The sequence below is a fragment of the Chiloscyllium punctatum genome, chromosome 19, assembly GCF_047496795.1.
Source record: "Chiloscyllium punctatum isolate Juve2018m chromosome 19, sChiPun1.3, whole genome shotgun sequence".
Lineage (NCBI taxonomy): Eukaryota > Metazoa > Chordata > Chondrichthyes > Orectolobiformes > Hemiscylliidae > Chiloscyllium > Chiloscyllium punctatum.
In genome coordinates, this window is record NC_092757.1 from 91,719,039 (window position 1) to 91,742,654 (window position 23,616).

At 39.4% G+C, this 23,616-nt stretch overlaps 1 protein-coding gene across 4 annotated transcripts in view; it reads right to left on the reverse strand.

Annotated features, from left to right (window-relative positions):
• Window positions 1-23,616, reverse strand: part of bcas3 (BCAS3 microtubule associated cell migration factor) — a 1,192,206-nt gene that overhangs the window by 1,002,252 nt on the left and 166,338 nt on the right. For all 4 annotated transcript variants that reach the window (XM_072590043.1, XM_072590044.1, XM_072590042.1 and 1 more), the window contains one exon: window positions 2,322-2,394. In XM_072590043.1, coding sequence (XP_072446144.1) covers window positions 2,322-2,394 — 73 coding nt within the window. The remainder of the gene's footprint in view (window positions 1-2,321; window positions 2,395-23,616) is intronic.

Consider the following 23,616-nt stretch of genomic DNA (forward strand, 5'->3'; position numbering starts at 1 on the left):
CTGATTCTGCCAGATATCCATGCAGCATTTTTTAGACATTAACAAAATTTTCTTGATCACCCTGTAGGTTTTCTGCAACTTGTTATATATCTCTGGTTACTGACCCAATTGCCAAAGGAAATAATTTTCCCCACTTTTTCTATCAAGATTCACATATCGTTTTTACATTTATTATCCCTCCTCTTTTTGTTCTTGAACTCCACCTTCCTTGATGTGATCTTCTCAATCTTCTCACTATGGTCTGCAAATTCTTGTCATTCTTCTTTTACTGCCTGTCCTCCTTCTAAGGACCAAGTTGCAAGTGCTTCTGACAATGCTGGTCAGAATTGGCAGCTTGGCAGTGTGCAAAATAGGGATGACTCACCTTTCAACTTCCCATTGAGGAACCATCCAGAATCTCTCCTAAGCATTGATTTCAACTCACCAATGAACCTTGTTGCTCATACATGACTCATTGATCCTTAAAGGTCCTCACAAAAAGGTTGTGCTAGTCCTGTTAAGTCATAGTTCCTTATAGAACCAATGTTCCAATGGAGAAAAGTCAGTCATCTGTTGACACGTTGAAGTATTTTGCATCTTGAACATGCATAAGACGGAAATATTTTTCTGATACTGCCATCCCTTTAACTTTTTTCAGTGTTAAAAGCCACGATTTCAGATATAAAAATGAACACCTTTTGAACAATTCTTTCCAGATTTCAGTCTTCTGTTAAGAAGGATTCCTATCAATTAATATAGGTTTTGTTGTTGATGACTTTGGCCAATGATAAATAGCAGTGGAGGCAGCAATTCTTTATTTTTTGAGGGAAAAGAGTTCCAAATTGAAGAAGTTTCAAAATAGATTGCTTATCTTGTTTCCCAATTTACAATGCTGACTGCTGGGATGTTTTCCAAATTCGTGTCTCAGAAAATGAATGAATGGAGCACAGCCATCAACATTTAGAGTGTGGCTTATGGAAGAATTAAATCAATTGTAAATTACTTCAATCCAATCTAATCTAATAATATCCCATTTGTAGCAAGGCAAATGGCAATTCTGAAACAACTAAGAAACAGAATCCTGCAGAACCAGTCTCTGTAACAGATCAAATGTCCTTGATAGTGTACGCTTTTGTAAACAAAGTTCTTTCATTGAAAACATATACCCTCCAAATCTTGTAAATTACATCTGAATTAAGGTGTGTTGGATTCTGGGCCCACATTCACTAGAACAAAGTGGAGTTTTCAGTGGAAGTACGCAGTGCCTCTCACAACCCAACTAATCATAAATTGTATTTTCGAAGCTAACCACTTTATAAACTACAAGATCATCTACAAATATCTGAACTCTTATAGACAGTACAGGCAGTAATTAAACATTGTCTCCAGTACCTCATCCAAAACTGGACTAACTGACATTTGCAAGAAAATGTAGAAAGCGTAACTTTCAACACAGCGAAATGAAGACTACACAGACAGCCCTTGACAGTCATCCTAATTTTATTCATGCCTGAACTTTTGAACTTATGCTAGGAAATAGCTGATACAGCACACTCCTCAAAAGCAATGTGCAGCTTTTGATTTGGTTACGATAGAATGTAGAATACCTTGATTCATGGAAAAGACATTGTCAGACAGCATACCACAGTCATCAATATGTAACATCGTTGGGTAAGATATTAGTCACTAATTTTAACGTCACAACTATAACTCTGCTTGAAGTGCATGGTCAAGTTTATTCAATTACATTAGAAAAGCAAGCACAAACCTCCAAATGACTTGAGAGTATATCATCTAATATAGTGAAAATGAGCTAATTTTGTAATGAGAGGACTACACAAAAAACTAAGCATTTAGCTTACTATTCAACTGAATACAGACAAGTCCAACTGGCATGTGCAGTGACTCCCTAAGAATCTCCTCTCCTCCTACTGTCATTCAGGAAATTATGCAAGACAGTCAGTTGTGTTGACATAAAGTGCTAAATGGCAAAAATAACTCAAAAGGAGCATAAAATAAAATTAAATATTGACTTTTGCTTCACTTGCAACAAACCTCAAGCATTTTTTCATATGAATAGTTGTAATGCAACATCAAGCTTCAGGCATTGGCACATCTTACTAACCACTAGAACTGATAGTTTAACATGACTGCCTCACCAGCAGTCTACATGATCAATGTCATGCATATTTTGTGTTCCAAAGTGGAGATGATATGGCTAGAAAAGGCAAATTCTTTTCACACATCCCTCTGACTCCGTCAAACATTCCCCTGCTGTCCTAGTACCCCACCCCCCACTATGCTGCATCTGGTTCACATTTTTGCCAAAAGTTTTCTCTCACCCTGCTGATCCTGTACTTTTGCACACACCAAGGAGTGGCCTTTTCTCAGCAAAATTATCAATTTTGTGAAGACCTGTGAATAAAAACACAGAGAGAGAAAAAATAATTCAGAACAAAAGGGGACTTTTATCAACACATATGTCAGCGCTTCAGTGTCTGCCAGTTTTCTCTCTTAGTTCACCACCCACCCACTCTAGTCCATTAGTCACACAAAGATGCAGTTTAAGGGCAGGAAGTGTGTTAATGGAATTACAACTGTAACTCTGTAATCAAATCATGATATAAATATTTCCGAAGTCAAAAAATGAAAACAGGACATTCTTTTCTGTGGGTTATATGCTGAACCACAGTTTTAACATTTGGTCTTTACAAAAAAAAGCATAAACAAAGTGCAGGGAGATCAAATGGTAACTAGCTATGAGACAAAAGATTAGCTGAGGGGGGTTGTGTAAGTATAGTATGGAAAATGGAAATATGTGAAGTATTTTGATGCTGTAGAATCAGCTGCGGATGAAAAATATTTTACCTCGGAGGAACATTAACCTTGCAAGCAAACAGCTTTAAATAATTAGTGTCAAAAGAGCCTCCAACGTCTGTTGTCTTGTTTCCCTAAAAGGGCTAGTAATTGCTCCAATCATGATTATAATTACTACCTAAGTATACAAACATTGAAACAAAATGCTAATTGAGATGCTAAAGGATTACTGATGAATTAATATTTCTACTGACATGCACTGTTTTGCCACTAACATTTTCATAGGTCTACAGAACCAAAAAAAAGGGCCTTCTGCCCACTGAGTGCAATGGTCAGAAAATAGGCATCTATCGATTCTAAACCCTTTTTGTAGCACTTGGCCCATAACCTTGTATGCCAATGCAGTGCAAGTGGGCATCTAAATACCCTGAAATATTATGAAGGTTTCTGCCTATATCAGCTTTACAGGCAGTAAGTCCGAGTCCAACATTCTCTGGTGAAAAAAGTAATTCCTTACAACCTCCTGCCCCTGATCGTAAAGCTATATCCTTGGTTATTGCCCTTACTTTCTTCAAGATTTGTTGTGTTTACCCAATCACATTGTTTATGCTTTAGATGAAACATCTAGACTTGGGAAAAACTAGGAAGATCATGCACCTGTGTGTTGCATCTTCCTTATAAGCATTTCCCCCACCATACAATGTTAGACAGAAAATATATACAAATAAAATTATTCAAGTAACCAAAAATCATAACGAGAAGAAACTAACAAAAAGTAATTAGAGAGCTGGGATTCTTCCGTCTTGATTTCAGACAGTGTTCAAGCTGAGATCTTATGATGCAGGGAGCCTAGCCAGGTAGAATGGAAACAGTTTACCAGTGCTTTATTCTAGTAAGTCACAATCTTTCAGCGGAATGGCGCAGTTAGTTCAAGCATCAAAATCTGCCGTGACTATCAGTCTCAATTTTGAATGGAATAATGAACAAAAATTTGCATTTATCAAGCACCATTCATAATAAAATATGTCCAAATTTTGGGTCTTCCACAGTACAGCAGTATACAATGGCCAATGTGCAATGAGGTAACCAGCCATGCAAGGAATTCTGTGGATCACTAGAATGTGGAGTATTCAGTTTCATTTGATTACTTGCAGCCTGAATTCAAGATGGCAGCTATGACTGAGACATTCAATAATTTAATTTGGCTGGACTGTGTCATAGTGATAATGTCACTTCTCTCGTAACCCAGAAGCTTCATTTCAAGAATGATGACTGTGAAACTGTTACAATTTGTCATAGAAAAAGTTGGATTCATTAATGGCCTGTTGTTGTGGTTATGTTCGCCGAGCTGGGAATTTGTCTTGCAAACGTTTCGTCCCCTGTCTAGGTGACATCCTCAGTGCTTGGGAGCCTCCTGTGAAGCCAGGCTTCACAGGAGGCTCCCAAACACTGAGGATGTCACCTAGACAGGGGACGAAACGTTTGCAAGACAAATTCCCAGCTCGACGAACAGAACCACAACAACGAGCACCCGAGCTACAAATCTTCTCCCAAACTTTGATCATTAATGTCCTTTAAGGAAGAAAATTTGCCATCGTTACCTAGTCAAACCAACCGCAATGATGATTGACTCCTAAGTGCCCTTTCAAATGGCCTCACAAGCCACTCAATGGCTATTAGGGATGGCATCTAATTCTGGCCTTACCTCTGATGCATCCTATTAAAGAATCTTACAATTATTTTTAAAGCTGCCTACATATTATCTTGGAAATAAAATTTAATTACATTAGTTCTATTTTGTTTTATTCTCACGAAGGATTTTAAAAATGTATTTCCTCTGCAGCTTTAAAAAAAATCTTTTTTTTTCTATAAACAGAGATAGACATTTTGTAAAAACAAGTGATTAGTAACAAGAAATCTGTCACTGCATCGTGAGATCACTCTGGGATTGTGATGTCTATATATTAACAAGTCTCAAAATATCAGTGGAAATTTCCAAATATTTGTTCAGTAAATGTGCTGCGTAGAACCACAACATTTTAATCAAGGAAACATGGGAATTCATTTAACAGACACTATGACCCACTCACATGCACAGTCAGAAAAGAAATTTTAAGAATTGGCAGATTCAGATTCTTTGCTTGCAAATGGTAATCAAAAGTTTCTACATCATGTCAATTTTATTTACTTCTTAATGCAGGAACATGAGAGAAGTAAGTAAGTGAATACTATACTATGTGTAGGCCAGGTTATGGAGCATTGTACAAGATTCAAGCACATAATTATATCAAACTGTGAATTCCTAGTGGCACACACACAAAAGGTAGGAGAAAGATTAGACCATATAGGCAATTGAGCCTGCTTCACCATTCATTATGACCGTGGGATGATCTATGGCTTCAAATTTGCCTCCTGCCCAAGGCCTATATCCTTTGGTAGCAAAGAAAAGCAAAGCTTTGTCTATCTTACCTGTTCAGTGATTAAGCATTCACAAATTCTCTAGGGTAAAAAATTCCAAATATTCACAACCTTTTGAACGAGTCAATTTTTCCTCATTTCAGGGCTAGATGATTCCTTATCCTGAGACTGTGTCTGTGGTTTAATTCCCCAGTCAGTGGAAACAACCTGTCAGTATCTACCATTCCATGGTCAAGGTGAGTTTAAATGCAATACAGGTGAAGTGCCACTCAACTAGTTGACAATTTTCTGTCAAGGACTGAAAGCTCTTTCAGAGAGGTATTCTGAACAGCAGTTTCTTCACACCGTCACTGGTCAAAGCCTTCCTAGCTTATCACTTTTCACTGACAAAACTCCTTCTACTGTGTTTTCATTTCAATGATCCTGTGAGTTGCTGACAGATTGGGAAACAAATGCCCTTGATGGAAAATTCAGAGTTACTAAACTAATTCATCCAAAGGGATTCTCACTTGTCTTTAATATCACCCAGGGGAAACCCAGGTGGAATGGAGATGACATTGGGATCCTAACCGGACACAACTGTATCACTTTTAGGGGTTTTAGCTCCATACACACAGCACACGTGCCTCTAGTTTCTCGGAAAATTCGCCCTTTGGTGTAAAAATGATAGGATAACACAACATAAAAGAAGACTAGTCGGCCATCATGCCTGTGCTAGCATCTTGAAATAGGCCAGCCATTCAGGTTTGAGGGAGGGAAGATGTAGGCCTACAAGCAAGAGGATATGATAGATTTACAGGGTAACTGTTTGGATCATGATAACCAGAGTGGGACAGGAAGGGACAGAGTATACAAACATAGAAAAATAGCAATAAATAGGATCAAATGGGGGAAAAATGATTTTTAAAAAAGCAAAATTAAAGGCTCTTTACTTGACTACACAAGTACTGTGGACAAAATAAATGAATTAACCACACAAATACAGGTTAACAGGCATGTTTACAAGGAGGTCAAATATTCAGGTGTAGGTGACTTTTTGAAAGGACAGGCAGGAAGGAAAGGCTGGTGGGGTAGAAATGTTGATGCGGAAATAAATATGAAAGCAACAAAAGATCTTGAATCAGAAGATTCAGAATCCATATGTGTGGAGGTAAAAAATAAAAACGCAATAAGGACCCTGGTAGTCTATAGGTCCCCTAACAGTAGGTTTACGATGGGGCAGAGAATAAGTCAGGGGTAATGAGGACACATAACGAAGGTAGTACATAAATAATGGATGATTTTAAACCTTGTGTAGATTGGGATAAACAGACTGGCAGAGGAAGCCATGAGGACAATTGCATACAGTGTATCTATGACAGTTTCCTAGAACAATGTGTGGTGGATACAACAGAGATCAGGCAATTTTGAAACTGGTGATGTGTAATGAGGCAGGTTTAATGAATAGTGTTAGATAAAAGTGATGAAAACATAGTCGAATTTAGCATTCAGTTCAAGAGAGAGAAACTTCTGATTTTTTATTTGATTTATTATTGTCTCATGTACCAAGAGACAGTGAAAATAATTGTTTTGCGTGCAAACCAGACAAATCATACCTTATACAAATACATCAGGGTAACAGAGCAGAATGCAGAATATAGTGCTAAAGCTACAGAGAAGGTGCAAAGAAAGATCTGCTCTAACATATGAGAGGTCCATTCATAAGTCAGATAACAGTGGGGAAGAAGCTGTTGTTAAGTCTGTTGGTACGCATTCTCAAACCTTTGTATCATCTGCCGATGGAAGAGGGTGCAACAGAGTACAATCAGAGTGGGAGAGGTCTTTGATTATGTCGGCTGCTTTCCTGAGGCCATGGGAAGTTTGGACGAAGTCCATGGAAGTTTCCTGGTGGACTGGGCTATGTCCACAACTATCCGTAATTTATTGCAGTCTTTACAGAGCAGTTGCCATACCAAGCTGTGATGCATCCGCATATGATGTAAACTTGGTTAGGAAACAACCCTGCTCAGCTTAAATAAGGGTAATTACAAAGGAGTGAGGGCAGAACTGGCTGTAGAGACTGAGAAAGAATTTTAGTCGCAAAAATGGTTGAGGAACAATGGCAGATATATAAGCACAACAAAGATATATTCCAGAGTGGAAGAAGGATTCTAGGAAGGGAATAAGCAAAGATTGATAGTTAACCAGGAAAGTTAAGGATAACATCAGATTGACACAATAAACATACAATGTGGCAAAAATTTGTGGCAAACCAGAGGATGGGGAAAGTTTTAAAAATCAAATCAACAAGTCCAAACAAAGGAAGAAAATAAACTTTGAGGGAAAACTATCAAGAAAAATATCAAGATGGGCAGCAAGTGCTTCTTTAAAGATATAAAAAGGAAGAGAGAAGCTAAAGTGAACATAGACCCCTAAGATAATGCCTGGGAAATAATATTGTGGAACCAGGAAATGGAAGAGGAATTGAATAAATAATTTGCATGAATCTTCACAGTAAAAGACTTTATTAGCATTCCAAAATTACTAAATGAGAGAAATAAAATCAAAACTAAGATCTGATGCAAGAAACAATTATTATTAAAGTTCAATTTCTTCAACATATTATCTATGTTAGAAACAAAAATATTTATACTTTTGAAAGAATCCTGCTGAAATATTTAGAATTAATGCAGATCTTGCTCACTTTTTTTAAGAAGTCTCCCTCCCACATTTCAGTGAGCATGTTATCAAGGAGGGATGAAATCTGAATGTGAGGGAGCTCTTTTAAAAATGGCATGAGTTTAATCCAATTGCAATCAGTTCACTTTTGTTTTGCTTTAAGTAAGTTGGAATCATCTGGGAAAATCTAAAATAACTACCATATTTTCATATTGCATTATACATAGCAAATTATGCACTCAGGTCAATTTCTGTATTTAATGTAGAACCCATTTAAAAAGAACTGAAAATATTCTCTGTGAAGCTCTGGCTGACTTTATGTACCATTGAAACTTCAAAAAGGAAACTATTTGGATTAAATCACTGTGAAACATCCAACAGGGAACAAACAGAAGACCAGGGTCGAAGTCTGGACCTTCAACATCTTCTGTTTGGTGCCTCCTTCCATCTGTTTCAAGAGGATGTGACACACAAAAACTATGTTCAACTTGATTTTATTCATTCTTTCATGGGATGTGGATGCTGATGACAAGGCCAGCTTTTCTACTCATCCCTAGATACAGTTAAGAGTCAACACACTGTTCTGAGTTTGAAGTCACATGTAGGCCAGACCAGGTAAATCTGGAAACTTCTCATCCTGAAAGGACATTAATGAACTAGATTTCTTTCAATCGGAATGGTTACATGATCGCCAAGGAACTAGTTTTCAGCTTTAAATTTTATTCAATTCAAATTTCTTCATCTGCCATGGGACAATTCCAACCTGCACTCACATTAGCCTGGGGCACCTGTTCACTAGTTGAGTGGTGTTAACATTACGCTACCACCTCCACAATTACACTTTCTATATGCACGTTCAAGCATTGAGAAAGCATCATTAATTGCTCCTATTCATGAAGCTACAATGCTGTTATAACAGGAGAATGTTTGTGGACTACAGGTGAATTGCTTACACTCCCTCTTAGTGCACCCCAGCAGTATTTATTAGTACACACATGAAGCACTCTTACATCCCTCAGGATTCCCTCCAACAACTTGCCTACCACTGACATCAGGCTCACTGGTCTATAGTTCCCTGGTTTATCCTTACCACCTTTTTTAAATAGTGGCATCACGTTAGCCAACTTCCAGTCTTCCGGCACCTCACCTGTGACTATCGATAATACGAATATTTCAGCAAGAGGCTCAGCAATCACTTCCCTAGCTTCCTACAGAGTTCTGGGGTACACCTGATCAGGTCCTGAGGGTTTATCCACTTTTATACATTGTACCAGCCTCCACCACTTCCTCTGGCAGCTCATTCCACATTCATACCACCCTCTGTGTGAAAATGAATAATATTTCCTATTTAAGCATAATTACTTCATGAGAATCAATCAAAATGGGCAAAAAATGACATCACCCTGGGAACAAAAGTGAAAATTAGAATAATGAGAAAAACGATGGATAACAATATATATCCTTTAATTTCTATAGCGTCATAGCGGCGTAGAGATGTTCAGCACGGAAACAGACTCTTTGGTCCAACTCATCCATGCTGACCAGATATCACAACCAAATCTAGTCCCACCTGCCAGCACCCGGCACATATCCCGCCAAACCCTTAGTGTTCATGTACCCATCCAAATGCCATTTAAATGTTGCAATTGTACCAGCCTCCACCACTTCCTTTGGCAGCCCATTCCACACACGCACCACACTCTGCGTGAAAAGGTTGGCCTTTAGGTCTCTTGTATATCTTTCCCCTCTCACCCTAAACCTTTGCCCTCCATCTCTTGACTCCACCAAGGGAAAAGACATTGTCTATTTACCCTTTCCATGCCCCACATTATTTTAAAAACCTCTCTAAGGTCACCCCTCAGCCTCTGATGCTCCATGAAAAACAGCCCAAGCCTATTCAAAATCTCCCCGTAGCTCAAATTCTCCAACCCTGGCAACATCCTTGTAAATCTTTACTGAACCCTTTCAAGTTTGACAATATCCTTCTGATAGGGAGTAGACTAGAATTGCACGCAATATTCCAAATGCAGCCTAACCAATGTTCTGTACAGCCGCAACATGACTTCCCAACTCCTGTACTCAATACTCTGACCAATAAAGGAAAGCATACTAAACGCCGCCTTCACTATCCTGTCTACCTGCGACTCTACTTTCAAGGAGCTATGAACCTGCACTCCAAGGTCTCTTTGTTCAGCAGCACTCCCTAGGACCTTACCATTAAGTGTATAAGTCCTGCTAAGGTTTGCTTTCCCAAAATGCAGCACCTCACATTTATCTAAATTAAAATCCATCTTCCACTTCTCAGCTTGTTAGGGTGGACCAAGATCCCATTGTAATCTGAGGTAACCTTCTTCGTTGTTCACTACACCTCCAATTTTGGCGTCATCTGCAAACTTACTAACTATACCTCTTAAGCTCACATTCAAATCATTTATATAAATGACAAAAGGTAGCGGACTCAGCACTGATCCTTGTGACACTCCACTGGTCACAGGCCTCCAGTCTGAAAAACAACCCTCCACCACCACCGTCTTTGAGCCAGTTCTATATCCAAATGGCTAGTTACGTCCTGTATTCCACGAGATCTAACCTTGTTAACCAGTCTCCCATGGGGAACCTTGTCGAAAGCCTTGCTGAAGTCCATATAGATCACATCTACCGCTCTGCCCTTATTTGTTACTTCTTCAAAAAACTCAATCAAGTTTGTGAGACATGATTTCCCACACACAAAGTCATGCTGACTATCCCTAATCAGTCCTTGCCTTTCCAAATACATGAACATCCTGTCCCTCAGGATTCCCTCCAACAACTTGCCTACCACTGACATCAGGCTCACTGGTCTATAGTTCCCTGGTTTATCCTTACCACCTTTTTTAAATAGTGGCATCACGTTAGCCAACTTCAAGTCTTCCGGCACCTCACCTGTGACTATCGATAATACGAATATTTCAGCAAGAGGCTCAGCAATCACTTCCCTAGCTTCCTACAGAGTTCTGGGGTACACCTGATCAGGTCCTGAGGGTTTATCCACTTTTATACATTGTACCAGCCTCCACCACTTCCTCTGGCAGCTCATTCCACATTCATACCACCCTCTGTGTGAAAAAAGTTGACCGTTAGGTCTCTTTTATATCTTTCCCCTCACCCTAAACCTACGCCTTCTATTTCTGGACTCCCCCACCTTAGGGAAAAGACTTTGTCTATTTACGCTATCCATGCCCCTCATAATTTTGTAAACCTCAATAAGGTCACACCTCAGCCTCCGACGCTCCAGCCTGTTCAGCCTCTTCCTATAGCTCAAATCCTCCAACCCTGGCAACATCCTTGTAAATTTTTTCTGAACCCTTTCAAGTTTCACAACATTTTTCCGATAGGAAGGTGACCAGAAATGCACGCAATATTCCAACAGTGGCCTAAACAATGTCCTGAGGTAAAAACAATGACTGCAGATGCTGGAAACCAGATTCTGGATTAGTGGTGCTGGAAGAGCACAGCAGTTCAGGCAGCATCCAAGTAGCTTCGAAATCGACATTTCGGGCAAAAGCCCTTCATCAGGAAGCTACTTGGATGCTGCCTGAACTGCTGTGCTCTTCCAACACCACTAATCCGGAATAAACAATGTCCTGTACAGCCGCAACAAGACCTCCCAACTCCTGTACTCAATACTCTGACCAATAAAGGAAAGCATACCAAACGCCTTCTTCACTATCCGTTCTACCTGCGACTCCACTTTCAAGGAGCTATGAACCTGCACTCCAGCAACACTCCCTAGGTCCTTACCATTAAGTGTATAAGTCCTGCTAAGATTTGTTCTCCCAAAATGCAGCATCTCGCATATATCTGAATTCAACTCCAACTGCCACTCTTCCATGTCCTTTTCCACTGTAAATACTGATGCAAAATACTCGTTTAGTATCTAACCCGTCTCCTGCAGCTCCACACAAAGGCCACCTTGCTGATCTCTGAGGGATCCTATTCTCTCCCTATTTACCCTTTTGTCCTTGATGTATTTGCAAAAACCCTTTGGATTCTCCTTAACTCTCTTTGCCAAAGCTATCTCATGTCTCCTTTTTGCCTTCCTGATTTCCCTCTTAAGTATACTCCTACTGCCTTTATACTCTAAGGATTCACTCGAAAAACCCTGTCTATACCTTACATATGCTTCCTCCTTTTTCTTAACAAAACCCTCAATTTCTTTTGTCATCCAGCATTCTCTATACCTACCTGCCTTACCTTTCACCTTAACAGAAAAAAACTGTCTCTGGATTCTCGTTATCTCATTTCCGAAGGCTTCCCATTTTCCAGCCGTCCCTTTACCTGCAAACATCTGCCCCCAATCAGCTTTTGAAAGCTCTGGCCTAATACCGTCAAGATTGGCCTTTCTCCAATTTAGAACTTCAACTTTTAGATCTGGTCTATTATTTTCCATCACAATTTTAAAATTAATAGAATTATGGTCGCTGGCCCCAAAGTACCCCTCACCACTGACACCTCAGTCACCTGTCCTGCCTTATTTCCCAAGAGTAGGTCAAGGTTTGCACCTTCTCTAGTAGGTACATATACATATTGAATCAGAAAGTTTTCTTGTGCACACTTAGCAAATTCCTCTCCATCTAAACCCTTAACACTATGGCAGTCTCAGTCTATGTTTGGAAAGTTAAAATCCCTTACCAAAACCACCCTATTATTCTTACATGTAACTGAGATCTCCTTACAAATTTGTTTCTCAATTTCCCTCTGACTATTAGGGAAATACAATACAATCCCAATAAGGTGATCATCCCTTTCTTATTTCTCAGTTCCACCCAAATAACTTCCCTGGATGTATTCTGGGAATATCCTCCCTCAGTGCAGCTGTAATACTATTCCTTATCAAAAACGCCACTTGTCATCCTCTCTTGCCTCTCTTTCTATCCTTCCTGTCGCATTTGTATCCCAGAACATTAAGCTGCCAGTCCTGTCCATCCCTGAGCCACATTTCTGTAATTGCTATGATATCCCAGTGCTATGGTCCTAACCATGCCCTGAGTTCATCTGCCTTCCCTGTTATGCCCCTTGCATTGAAATGAATGAGGCTTAATTTATCAGTCCTACCTTGTTGTCTGCTTTGTTCCTACCTGCCCTGACTGTTTGACTTGCTTCTTTTCTCAACTGTACCATGGAGTCATCGAGTCAAGGAGATGTACAGCATGGAAATAATCGTCCATGCCAACCAGATATGCCAAACCAATCTAGTTCCACCTGCCAGCACTCTGCCATCCCTGCAAACCCTTCCATCCTTCTTGTACAGGTCACTTCTACCCCAAAACAGCTTCCAATGATCCAAAAATGTGAATCCTTCTCCCGTACACCAGCTCCTCAGCCATGCATTCATCTGCTCTATCCTCCTATTCCTGCCCTCTCTAGCTCGTAGCACCAACAGTAATCCAGATGTTACTACTCTTAAGGACTTCCTTTTTAAATTCCTGCCTAACTCTCTGTAAACTCCCTTCAGAATCTCAACCTTTTCCCTTCCTATGTCGTTGGTTCCAATGTGACCTCCTACTGGGCCATCTCCCCCTTGAGAACATTCTGCACCTTCTCTGAGAAATCCTTGATCCTAGCACCAGGGAAGCAAAACACCATTCTGAATTTCGCTGTTGCCCACTGAAATGTCTGTCTGTGCCTCAGACTAGAGAGTCCCCTCACACAATCGATCTCTTGGAACCCAACGTACCTCTCATTGCATTACAGCCAGTTGCAATACCAGAAACTTGGCCACTCTTGCTACGTTCCCCTGAGAATCCATCACCCCCTACATTTTCTTAAACAGCATATTTGTTTGAAATGGGAATAGCCACAGATGACTCCTGCACTACCAGCCTGCCTCTCTTACTTTTCCTAGAGTTAACCCATCTATGTGACCGTATCTGCGACTTTTCTCCCTTCCTATAACTGCCGTCCATCATATCTCTTTGCTCTTGTAAATTCCTCAGTACCTCTAACTGTCACTCCAACCGTTCCATTCATTCTGACAGGATGTGCAACCAATGGCACTTATTGCAGATATAATTCTCAGTAACACGTCAACTGTCCCTAAACCCCCACATCCAACAGGAAGAGCGTATCACTCTACTAAGGGCCATTTTTGCTTCTTCTGATCTGCAGACCCAGAAAATAGCACCGACTTATTCCTCTACAATACACTGCTCAGGCTAACTTAATACATATGGCTTATGTTTTTAAGTTTAATCAAGAGACAGATCTGAATAAAACATATAATCAAGAAAGAACCCACTCTATTCATTACTGCAGATGTACCGCAAGGCCTCAAGGCCACACTTAAAACTATTCACTTATCTGTCTCTGTGCTGTGACCTCTCCCAAACAGGTTCCTCTAATATCAATTTTGAATTTCACTGTTTGTTAATTTTCCCAGATGCATTCCCATGCCCAGTGATACATGAATTCAACAGCAAAGGCAGTAACTGCGCAGGTTCACTCCTGTATCAGTTAGCAATGTTGGTTTCTTTTTCTCTCTCTCTCTCCTGCACTAACCTCACCATGTGCTGCCTTTGTCTGTTCCTCTCCCTTTTAAAAGTAGCACCTTATTAAATTAAATAACTGATCTTCTTTTGGAGAAATTAATGCTGGATAGCACACTCAGAGTTCCCTTTTCTTTAAATTATGGCACAGGATCTTTCAAGCTCAATTGAACTGTTTTGACAAAGGAACAGCTGGTCAATGTTTGAACTGAAAGGTGAGACTTCCAACAATGTAGCACTCCTGCAGTACTGTACTGATGTTATAGATGATTACATGCTTAAGACAATATAAATGAAATGACAGAATTTTCAAAGGGGTGCAGAAGCCAAAAAAAATTGGGATTTTTGTATCCATATTTGGGATGGTGGCAGATCAGGTTTATCAAGCATTTAAAAATAAACAGACAGATGCAACAACAACATCTATGTATACAACACCTTGAACACTGAAATAGCAATGTAAAATGTGTCACGATAGTTTACTGAAGTTTCATTGAACAGAGTTTGACACAGCCACATAAAGGAATATTAGTTAATGAATAAAACCTTGCTACAGAGGTAGGTTTTAAGGAGCATCTTAAGTAAGGAAAGAGAGAAAGAGAGGCAATTCCAGAGCTTAGGCATCAGCAATGGAAGTTGCAGCCGGTAATGATGGAATTGTTAAAATTGGAAATACTCAAGAAGCCAGAATTGATATGCTGCAAATGTCTTGAGATTCATCAGACTGAAGAAGATCACAGAAAAAAAAAGAGAGCTGAGGCCTCATTGGGAATTGTAAAAAAAAACTGGACTTTTAAACTTGAAGCATTATTTAACCAAGAGCCAATGTAAGTCAGAGAGCTAGGGAAGCTAGAGAAACAATGAATGAATGGTTGAAGAGCCATAGAGTATAAAAATAAAAAGGTTTCTTTAAACCTTGGTAAAATTAATTTTGAGCCTAAGCTGGAGTTGTGTATCCAATTCCAGTTACCACAGTTTAGGAAGGAAAGTTTACAGTAAAGACTTAATTGAATGATACTTGTGATTAGATATTTTAGTTATACAGCGATACTGGGAAAGGCAGATTTTCTTTGGAGAAGTTAAGGGAAAATTAATAGAGGTGTTTAAAAGTACATGAAGTTTTGAGAGAATAAATACAGTCATGAGAAATTATTTCCACTGGTGGGCTTGTCAGTAACCAGTGGTCACAAATTGAGATAACTGGCAAAAGGGGATAAATGAGGACAAATTTCCTTATACAAGAAATTGCTATGATCTGGAATGCGTTGTCTGAAAGGGTAGTGGAAACAGATTCATAACTTAACTTTCAAAAGAGAACTCACCCCAGACTTCAATCTGCACCCACAACTTTCTGATCCAAGAGGAAGTCTACTTGCCAACTGATGTAATATTACACAAATTGGGTAAACCAGTTTCTAACAATCTATAACACAGCTCCCTAGTTTTGAATGGTACTTAATAGGAACAATACCAGGAGAGGCCCTGTAACGGGATATTTCCTAAACCTCTCAAACATAAATATTGCATGTCACCAGAGATATGTTTTTGGCTGCAATAACTTTCAAAAGCATCTTGTGCACTGAGTCAGTTCTGGATGCTGAGATATAATGGAGATACCTGAATACTGGAATTGGGGCTGAGGCATGCTCCAAAGGCTAATACCTAGTATCAAGTGTCTGAGCTATGAGAGATTGGAAGTCTCATCCTAGAAAGGAGGCATCCAAAAAATGATGTGATAGACACATACATGATGAGTGAATGATATGGATAAAGTAAGTGTACAATAATCTTTTAAACTAAATTGTGTGTGCAGGTTAAAAGGAATATTCACATAGAACAGGAAAATAGGTAACTTTCGGACTGATATAAGGAGTTTGTTGTCCACAATTTTAAAAGGACTTCTGGTAGTGTGGATAATAATGTTGAATTTAAGAAACACAAAATGGAGAGAATATTTATTTCGGTCAAAAAGAAGGACGTGATGAGAAGGATGAACCACCTGTGGTCAGAAAGGCAGTCAGGGTGAGAATCCAATCAAAAACTGAGGCATACAAAGAGGGGAAAATTAGTGATAGGCCAGAGGATTGTGATTTTTTTTTAGGAACCCCACAACAGATGACCTAAAAGCTAATATAAAGGGAGAGAATTGTGTATGAAAGCAAATTGGAAAGAAGTATAAAACAGCAAGAATTTCAAATGAGATATAAAAGGAAAAAGAGTAGCTGAAATGAATGTGGGACATGAAGGATGCAACTTTGGAATTAATAACTGGAAACAAGGAAATGGAAGGTAATTAAAATCAATATTTTATACCAATCTTCGCAGTGGAGGATGTTATAAACATCCAAAGATGTCAGGTAAGCAAGGTGCCAAAGGAAGAAAAAGTCTTATCACAGTCTTTATCGCAAGGGACAAAGGATTTAATAAACTAATTGGACTGAAGACAGACAAGTCACCAGGACCCTGATGGTCTGCATTCTATAACTTTAAATGAAGTGGCTACAGAGATAGTGGAGGTATTGACTGAAATTTTCCAGAACTGACTGAGTTCCAGGAAGGTTCCAGCATATTGGAAAACCACTAACATGATGCCCCTATTCAAGAAGGTAAGGAGACAGATAGCAGGAAACTGTATACTATTTAGCCTTAAGTCTGTTGTTGGGAAACTGGTAGAATCCGCTATTAAAGAAGGAAGAGCTGCACATTTAGAAAAACTCAACGCAATCAAACAGAATCAACATGGCTTCGTGAAAGAGAAACCATGTTTAACAAATTTGCTAGAATTATTTGAGGATATAACAAGCAGAATTGATAAAGGGAAAGATGTGGTGCATTTCAATTTCCAGAGGGCATTCAATAAGGTGCCGCACGGAAGCTTATTGCACCAGATTGGAGCTCATTGTTTTGGAGATAATGAATTTGCATGGATTAAAGACTATTTAGCACATAAAGGATTGATAGTCTGGATAACTGGGTCTTTTTTAGATTGGAAGTATGTAATTAGTGGAGTGCCACAAGTATTAGGTCTAGTGACTCAATTATTTACCAGCAGGTATTAATGATTTGGAGGAAGGTGCAGAGTGTAATGTATCTAAATTTGTTGATGATATAAAAATAGGTAGGAGGTTATGTTGTGAGAAGGACAAAAACAATGTGCAATGCAACATCGATAGGTTGAGTGCTTGGGCCAAAACTTGGCGGAGGAGTTTTATACAGGAGAGTGTGATCTCATGCACTTTGGTTGGAAGTATCAGAAGGCAGACTATTACTTAACTGGAGAGAGACTCCAAAACGTGCAACACAGGGCTATGAGTGTTTTTGTGCAAGAAATACAGAAAGTTACCATGCAGATGCAGAAAATAATGAAGAAGGCAAAGGGAATATTGGTTTTTATTGTTAAGGGCCTGGATTTTAAAAATAAGGAAGTCTTATTACAAGTATACATGATGTTGGTGAGGCTGCACCTGGAGTACTGTGCAGTTTTGGTCTTTTTTTTTAAAAAGAACATGATAGTATTAGAGGCAATTCAAAAGAGAGATGGTTAATTCTGGGGGAAGGGGTCGACTTTGCGAGAATGGCCAAACAGGTTAGGCCATTATTTATTTGAATTTAGAAGACTGAGGGATGGATTTTATTGAAATCGCAAAGAGTTGACAGTGATGAGATGCAAGCAATGAAAGAGGAACTGAGGCCCAGGGCAGATCAACCATGACATCACAGATTTGCAAAGTAGGCTTGAGGGGCTGAATGGCCTACTCCTGCTCCCATTTGTTATGGTCTTGTGAATATCAAGTATGTTTGATTTTTGTTTAATTGATGTAGACTAAATACTTTATTATATTTGTAACTATCTTTCCAAAATGGTATAAAGATGATGAAATAAATAATTTTTGTCAATTACTTTTGGAAGTACACAATATTATTATAAGTAAAGAGTTAAATACAAACTATTTGAATTACCAGCTTCATACTTGGGAAAAAAATTTCTTATCACCCCCGTCACCTATATTAAGATTGAGCCAAATCCACCCACCCTCAACTCCCACATCAAACAACCTCTCTGACAGTCAGACACAGTAAAACACTGTTTGTGCCACATTGACTGCAATAAGATTCTCTGTTATAATTCATTTCACAAGTTATTCATTTCAGTTTGGAATCTTTCAGCCCTAGTGCTATATATCTACAACTCATTCTCTGTAGAAACATTTGGCTTTTATCTGCTTCCAGCTAGGCTCAATGCTGTTGTTGTACACTTTACTCTCTCAGAAAATCTGCTGAAGTTCAGATCTGGGCCAGTTGAAAATAAACAGAGTCACCACCCAGCTTTTGAACATATGCTCAGAAGTTTACTGGAAGTGAAATGGATAAAAAGACATATGCAGCTGCAGTGCAATTAAATGAGCAACTAAAAGCCATGTGGGCACAAAGAAAAAGAGAGCTTAAAACCGATTTATTTCCAAAGAACTGCGATTCCACAAATATCAGTACACAAAGGAGTGAGGAGAAAACAGTACATGTTTCTGATTAACAGCAAGTAACTTCGTATTCTTCAAATACTTGCCAACAGAGTCTTTAGCAAAGCTTGAATTTGACAAACTTCTCATTGTTATCTTATGATTTCTGAGTGCAAAGACAAAACTAAGTAAAAACAATTTTACTGAAGCAGTAAAGGAAACTCTATTCCACCTTACTTTTCCAGTCCTAAATCCAGATGTAGTCTTTCATATTCTTACTCTGCAATCCACTCTATTCTGTCACCATAAATCAGGCAGCAAGCACACTATGTCATTACTCCTTGAATGTTTTTGCTATGGTATTCTCTACTTTATCAAAGGTAAAACCTAAAACTGCGCCAGTCTTCGTCATCTCCCACAAGTTCTCTCCTATTTCCTGTTGGCCATCCATTGGCATGCCTCATGCAAATCGTCCTGAGTCTCCAGGAATGTAGGACTAATTTCCAGGACACTGCTATGAACATGACAAGAGAATGGAGCTTTTTTTTTTTAATTCTGTGATTTTTTTTCTCATTTTCTTTGAAAAAGTTTGTTTAATCATTAAAGAACTACTGGAGATGGGTTAAAGGAATGTTTGACTGACAGTTGAAAAATAATTCATGTGGTACAAAACAGTTGGTTCTCTTTCTGATTGCTGTAAAGAATGTGTGTCCGACAAACAACAGCAAGAATATCACAGTGCAGTAGTTGGGCATCATGTAATGAAACTTCACAGAACGTTCAATATATTCAGCCAGAGCTGGCAACCATACATTTACCCCACTATATCATAACATGCATAATGATGCTTATTTGAAAGGTGCTGCATGTATGTAAACTGAGACTAAACCCATATCCACAAAGCTTATCAATGAGTTGGTTGCACTGCAGTGTTTTTCTGTTTGATTGCAGATATAGTTGCACACGTTTGACACAGTTGCCTTCATTCGTCACAGCATTGAGTAGAGGAGTTGCACTGTAATGTTGCGCCTGTACAGGACATTGGTGAGGTCACTTTGAGATTAGTGCATACAATTATGTCGACCATAATGGTATGCACTAATATCAAAGGAAGAGTGGTATTACATTTGAGAGGGCGGAGGCAAGATTTACAAGAATGTTGCCAGCACTGGACGGTTTGAGTTATAGAACTAGAATTAGCTTTATTGTCACAAGTGCTCAAGTAAAGTCATAAAGCCACAGAGCTGCACAGCATGGGAACAGACCCCTAGGTCCAACTTGGCCAGGCTGACAAGATAACCCAAATTAATCTAGTTCCATTTGTCAGTATTTGGCCCATATCCCTTCCTATTCCTATTTATACATCCATCCAGATGCCTTTTAAATGCTGTAATTGTACTAGCCTCCACCACTTCCTCTGGCAACTCATTCCCTATATGCATCCCTCTCTGCGTGAAAAATTTGCCCCTTAGATCCTTTTTAAATATTCTCCTTCTCACCTTAAACCTAGACTGTCTAGTTTTGGACTTCCCCACCCTTGGGGTAATGACCCTGGCTATTCACCCTATCCATTCCATTCATGATTTTGTAAATCTCTATAAGATCACCCCTCAGCCCCCGACTCACGAGAGAAAAGAGCCTCAGCCAAATCAGCCTCTCCCTATAGCTCAAATCCTCCAAACATAGCAACACCATTGTAAATCTTTTCGGAACCCTTTCAAGTTTCACAACTTCCTTCCTATTGCAGGAAGACCAAAATTGAATACAATATTCCACAAGTGGTCTAACCAATGCCCTGTACAGCCACAACATGACCTCCCAACTCCTAAAATCAATGCACTGACCAATTATGGAAAGCGTACTAAATGCCTTCTCGACTGTCCTATCTAGCTGCGACTTCACTTTCAAAGAACTATGAATCTGCACTCCAAGGTCTCTTTGTTCAACAACACTCCCTAGGACCTTACTATTAAGTACATAAGTCCTGCCTTGATTTGCCTTTCCAAAATGTAGCACCTCACATTTATCTAAACTAAATTCCATCTGCCATTCCTCAGCCCATTGGCCCATCTGATCAAGGTCCCTTTATACTCTGAGGTAACCTTCTTGGCTGTCCACTCCACCACTAATTTAGGTGCCATCTGCAAACTTACTAACCATACCTCCTATGATCACATCCACATCATTTATATAAATGACAAAAAGCAGTGGACCCAGCACTGATCCTTGTGGCATACTGCTGGTACAGTGAAAAGTTCACAAGTTGGCATTTACGGCATCACCTTAAAGTACAAATTCTTAGGGAAAGAAAAATTAGAAAAATAAATAAATAAATAATCCAGCATGACAGATCATAGGAATAAATTAGAAAAATGAAGAAATAAATTGTTCAGAATAGCAGTCCTTCCAACTCAGTCCACGCCAGCAACTAGCCTCTAGTCCACACTGGGCCTCGACTCAGCTATTACAAGGGGGCATAGCTTTAAATTAAGGGGGGGTAGATATAGGACTGATGTTAGGGGTAGGTTCTTCACTCAGCGAGTCGTAAGTTCATGGAATGCCCTGCCAGTAGCAGTAGTGGACTCTCCCTCTTTATGGGTATTTAAGCGGGCATTGGATAGGTATATGGAGGATAGTGGGTTAGTGTAGGTTAGGTGGGCTTTGATCGGCGCAACATCGAGGGCTGAAGGGCCTGTACTGCGCTGTATTCTTCTATGTTCTATGTTCTATGACTCCAGAATGCGTCAGGCTTCATTTTGAGGCGCTCGAGACCAGGAGACCACTTCTGGAATCTTCTCAAGACCAGAAGTCCTCGCTGACGCCACATTGAGCTGAAAGACTGCCACTCTGGGTTGCCAAGAAACCAAAATGCCAGGAGAGTAGCCTGGGGCTTTTTACCCTGCATCATAGGAGGAACCTTGTAGTGATTTATAAAATCATAAAGGAAATGGGTAGTGTGAACAGCCAAGGTCTTTTTCGTAGGGTGGGAGAGTCCAAAACTAGGTTTAAGCTGAGAGGGAAAAGATTTAAAAAGAACTTGAGGGCTCACTTTCATGCAGAGGGTGATGCATGTATGGAACGAGCTGCAAGTTGTGGAGGTGGGTACAATTCCAACATTTAAAAGGCATCTGGACAAGTACACGATTACGAAGTGTTTAAGAGGGACATAGGACAAATGCTGGCAAATGGGACTAGGTCAGATTGGGGATGTTTGGTCCAAACAGACCAATCGGTCCAAAGGGTCTGTTTCCATGATGTATGACTCCATGTTAAAGGCTGATACAGAATGTTTTACTCCTTTGAATAAGAAAGGTTTAAAGGAAAAATGGCAGGTATTCAAAATGTTGAAGATTATTGGTAGAAAAAATAAGGAGAAACTGATGCCAGTACTAGTTGGTCATTAAACGAAGGGACACAATTTAAGGTCAGCAACCCAATATGTCAACTCTATTTCATTGTTTCCAATATTTTCTGTTTTTATTTTAAATTTAAGATAATTGGCAAAAGAACCAGAGGTGAGATGTGGTATCATTTTTCTCGAGTGCAAAGTATCATGTTTCAGGATTTTGTTGACCATTCTTCCACAGAAAGGATTAACAAAAAAAAAGGACTTATTGTGAAATGCTAAGGTTTAAAGCAAAGTGGATTTTTTTTGTTTATTATTTAGAAACCAATGAACCAAGATGTTTCACAACTCTGAAATTATGGATGGAATTTTCCCTACCTAGAAGTGGTGGAGAAAGTGGCAGGAAGAGCAAATATTTAGTCAGATTGATACCAAGAAGATTCCTGTCACCTCCCCACCAGCTGAGGAATTAAGCTTTGGTCAACCTTCACAAACTGCTGCCAATAAAGATCTCTAACTGGTCAATTTACAACAACAGTTAAGGGCCTCAACCCACCATCAGCCAAATCAATTTTGTTCACAGCACACAAGAAAGGTAGCAACCTTCCCAACTGCTACAGCGAAATGATCTGCCTGCCATGTTGAGTGTGGGGTGACGACTTTCACTAAACTCGGGGGACTGGGGTCTCAGGCAGGAGGCAGGGAGATGCCACTAAAAATCAACCCACTACCCAGTCCCAGACAAACAATAATGGTGGCCCAACAATGGCTAATAAGGGAAATTAGAAACAGTATCACATCAATAAAAGGGCATACAAATTGGCCAAAAACTGCAGCACACCTGAGGACTGAGGTTAGGTTTCAACAAAAACAGACAAGGGGAGATTAAGGGAGACAGTAAGCTTGCAGAGGATAAATGTACTGATTGCAAAAGCTTCAAATCATATGTGAAGAGAAAAAGATGAATGAAGACAAACGTTGGTCCATTACAGTCAGAAACAGGGGAAGTTATAATGAGGAACAAAGAGATGACACATCAATTAAATTCATACTTCAGTTCTGCCTTCACAAAGGAAGATACAAATAACTTGCCAAAAATGTTGGTAAACATACTGTGTAGAAAGACTGCAGAAGATCTATGTTAGCAGGGAAATGGTGCTGAGGTAATTAATGGGATTCAATAAAAAAAATTCCCAGAGCACAATAATCTGCATCCCAGATTACATAAGGAAGTAGTCCTAAAAATAGTGGAAAAAATTGGTGATTATCTTTCACAATTCTATCGATTCTGAAATAGTTCCTATGAAGTAAAGGTTGCTAATGTCTATACTTCAAAAAAAGAGGTGGAGGGTGTAGTGATTGGAACCAGGAGGATCTTGTTGACTCTGAGATCCTTGAGGTTGTTAACCAGGGCCAA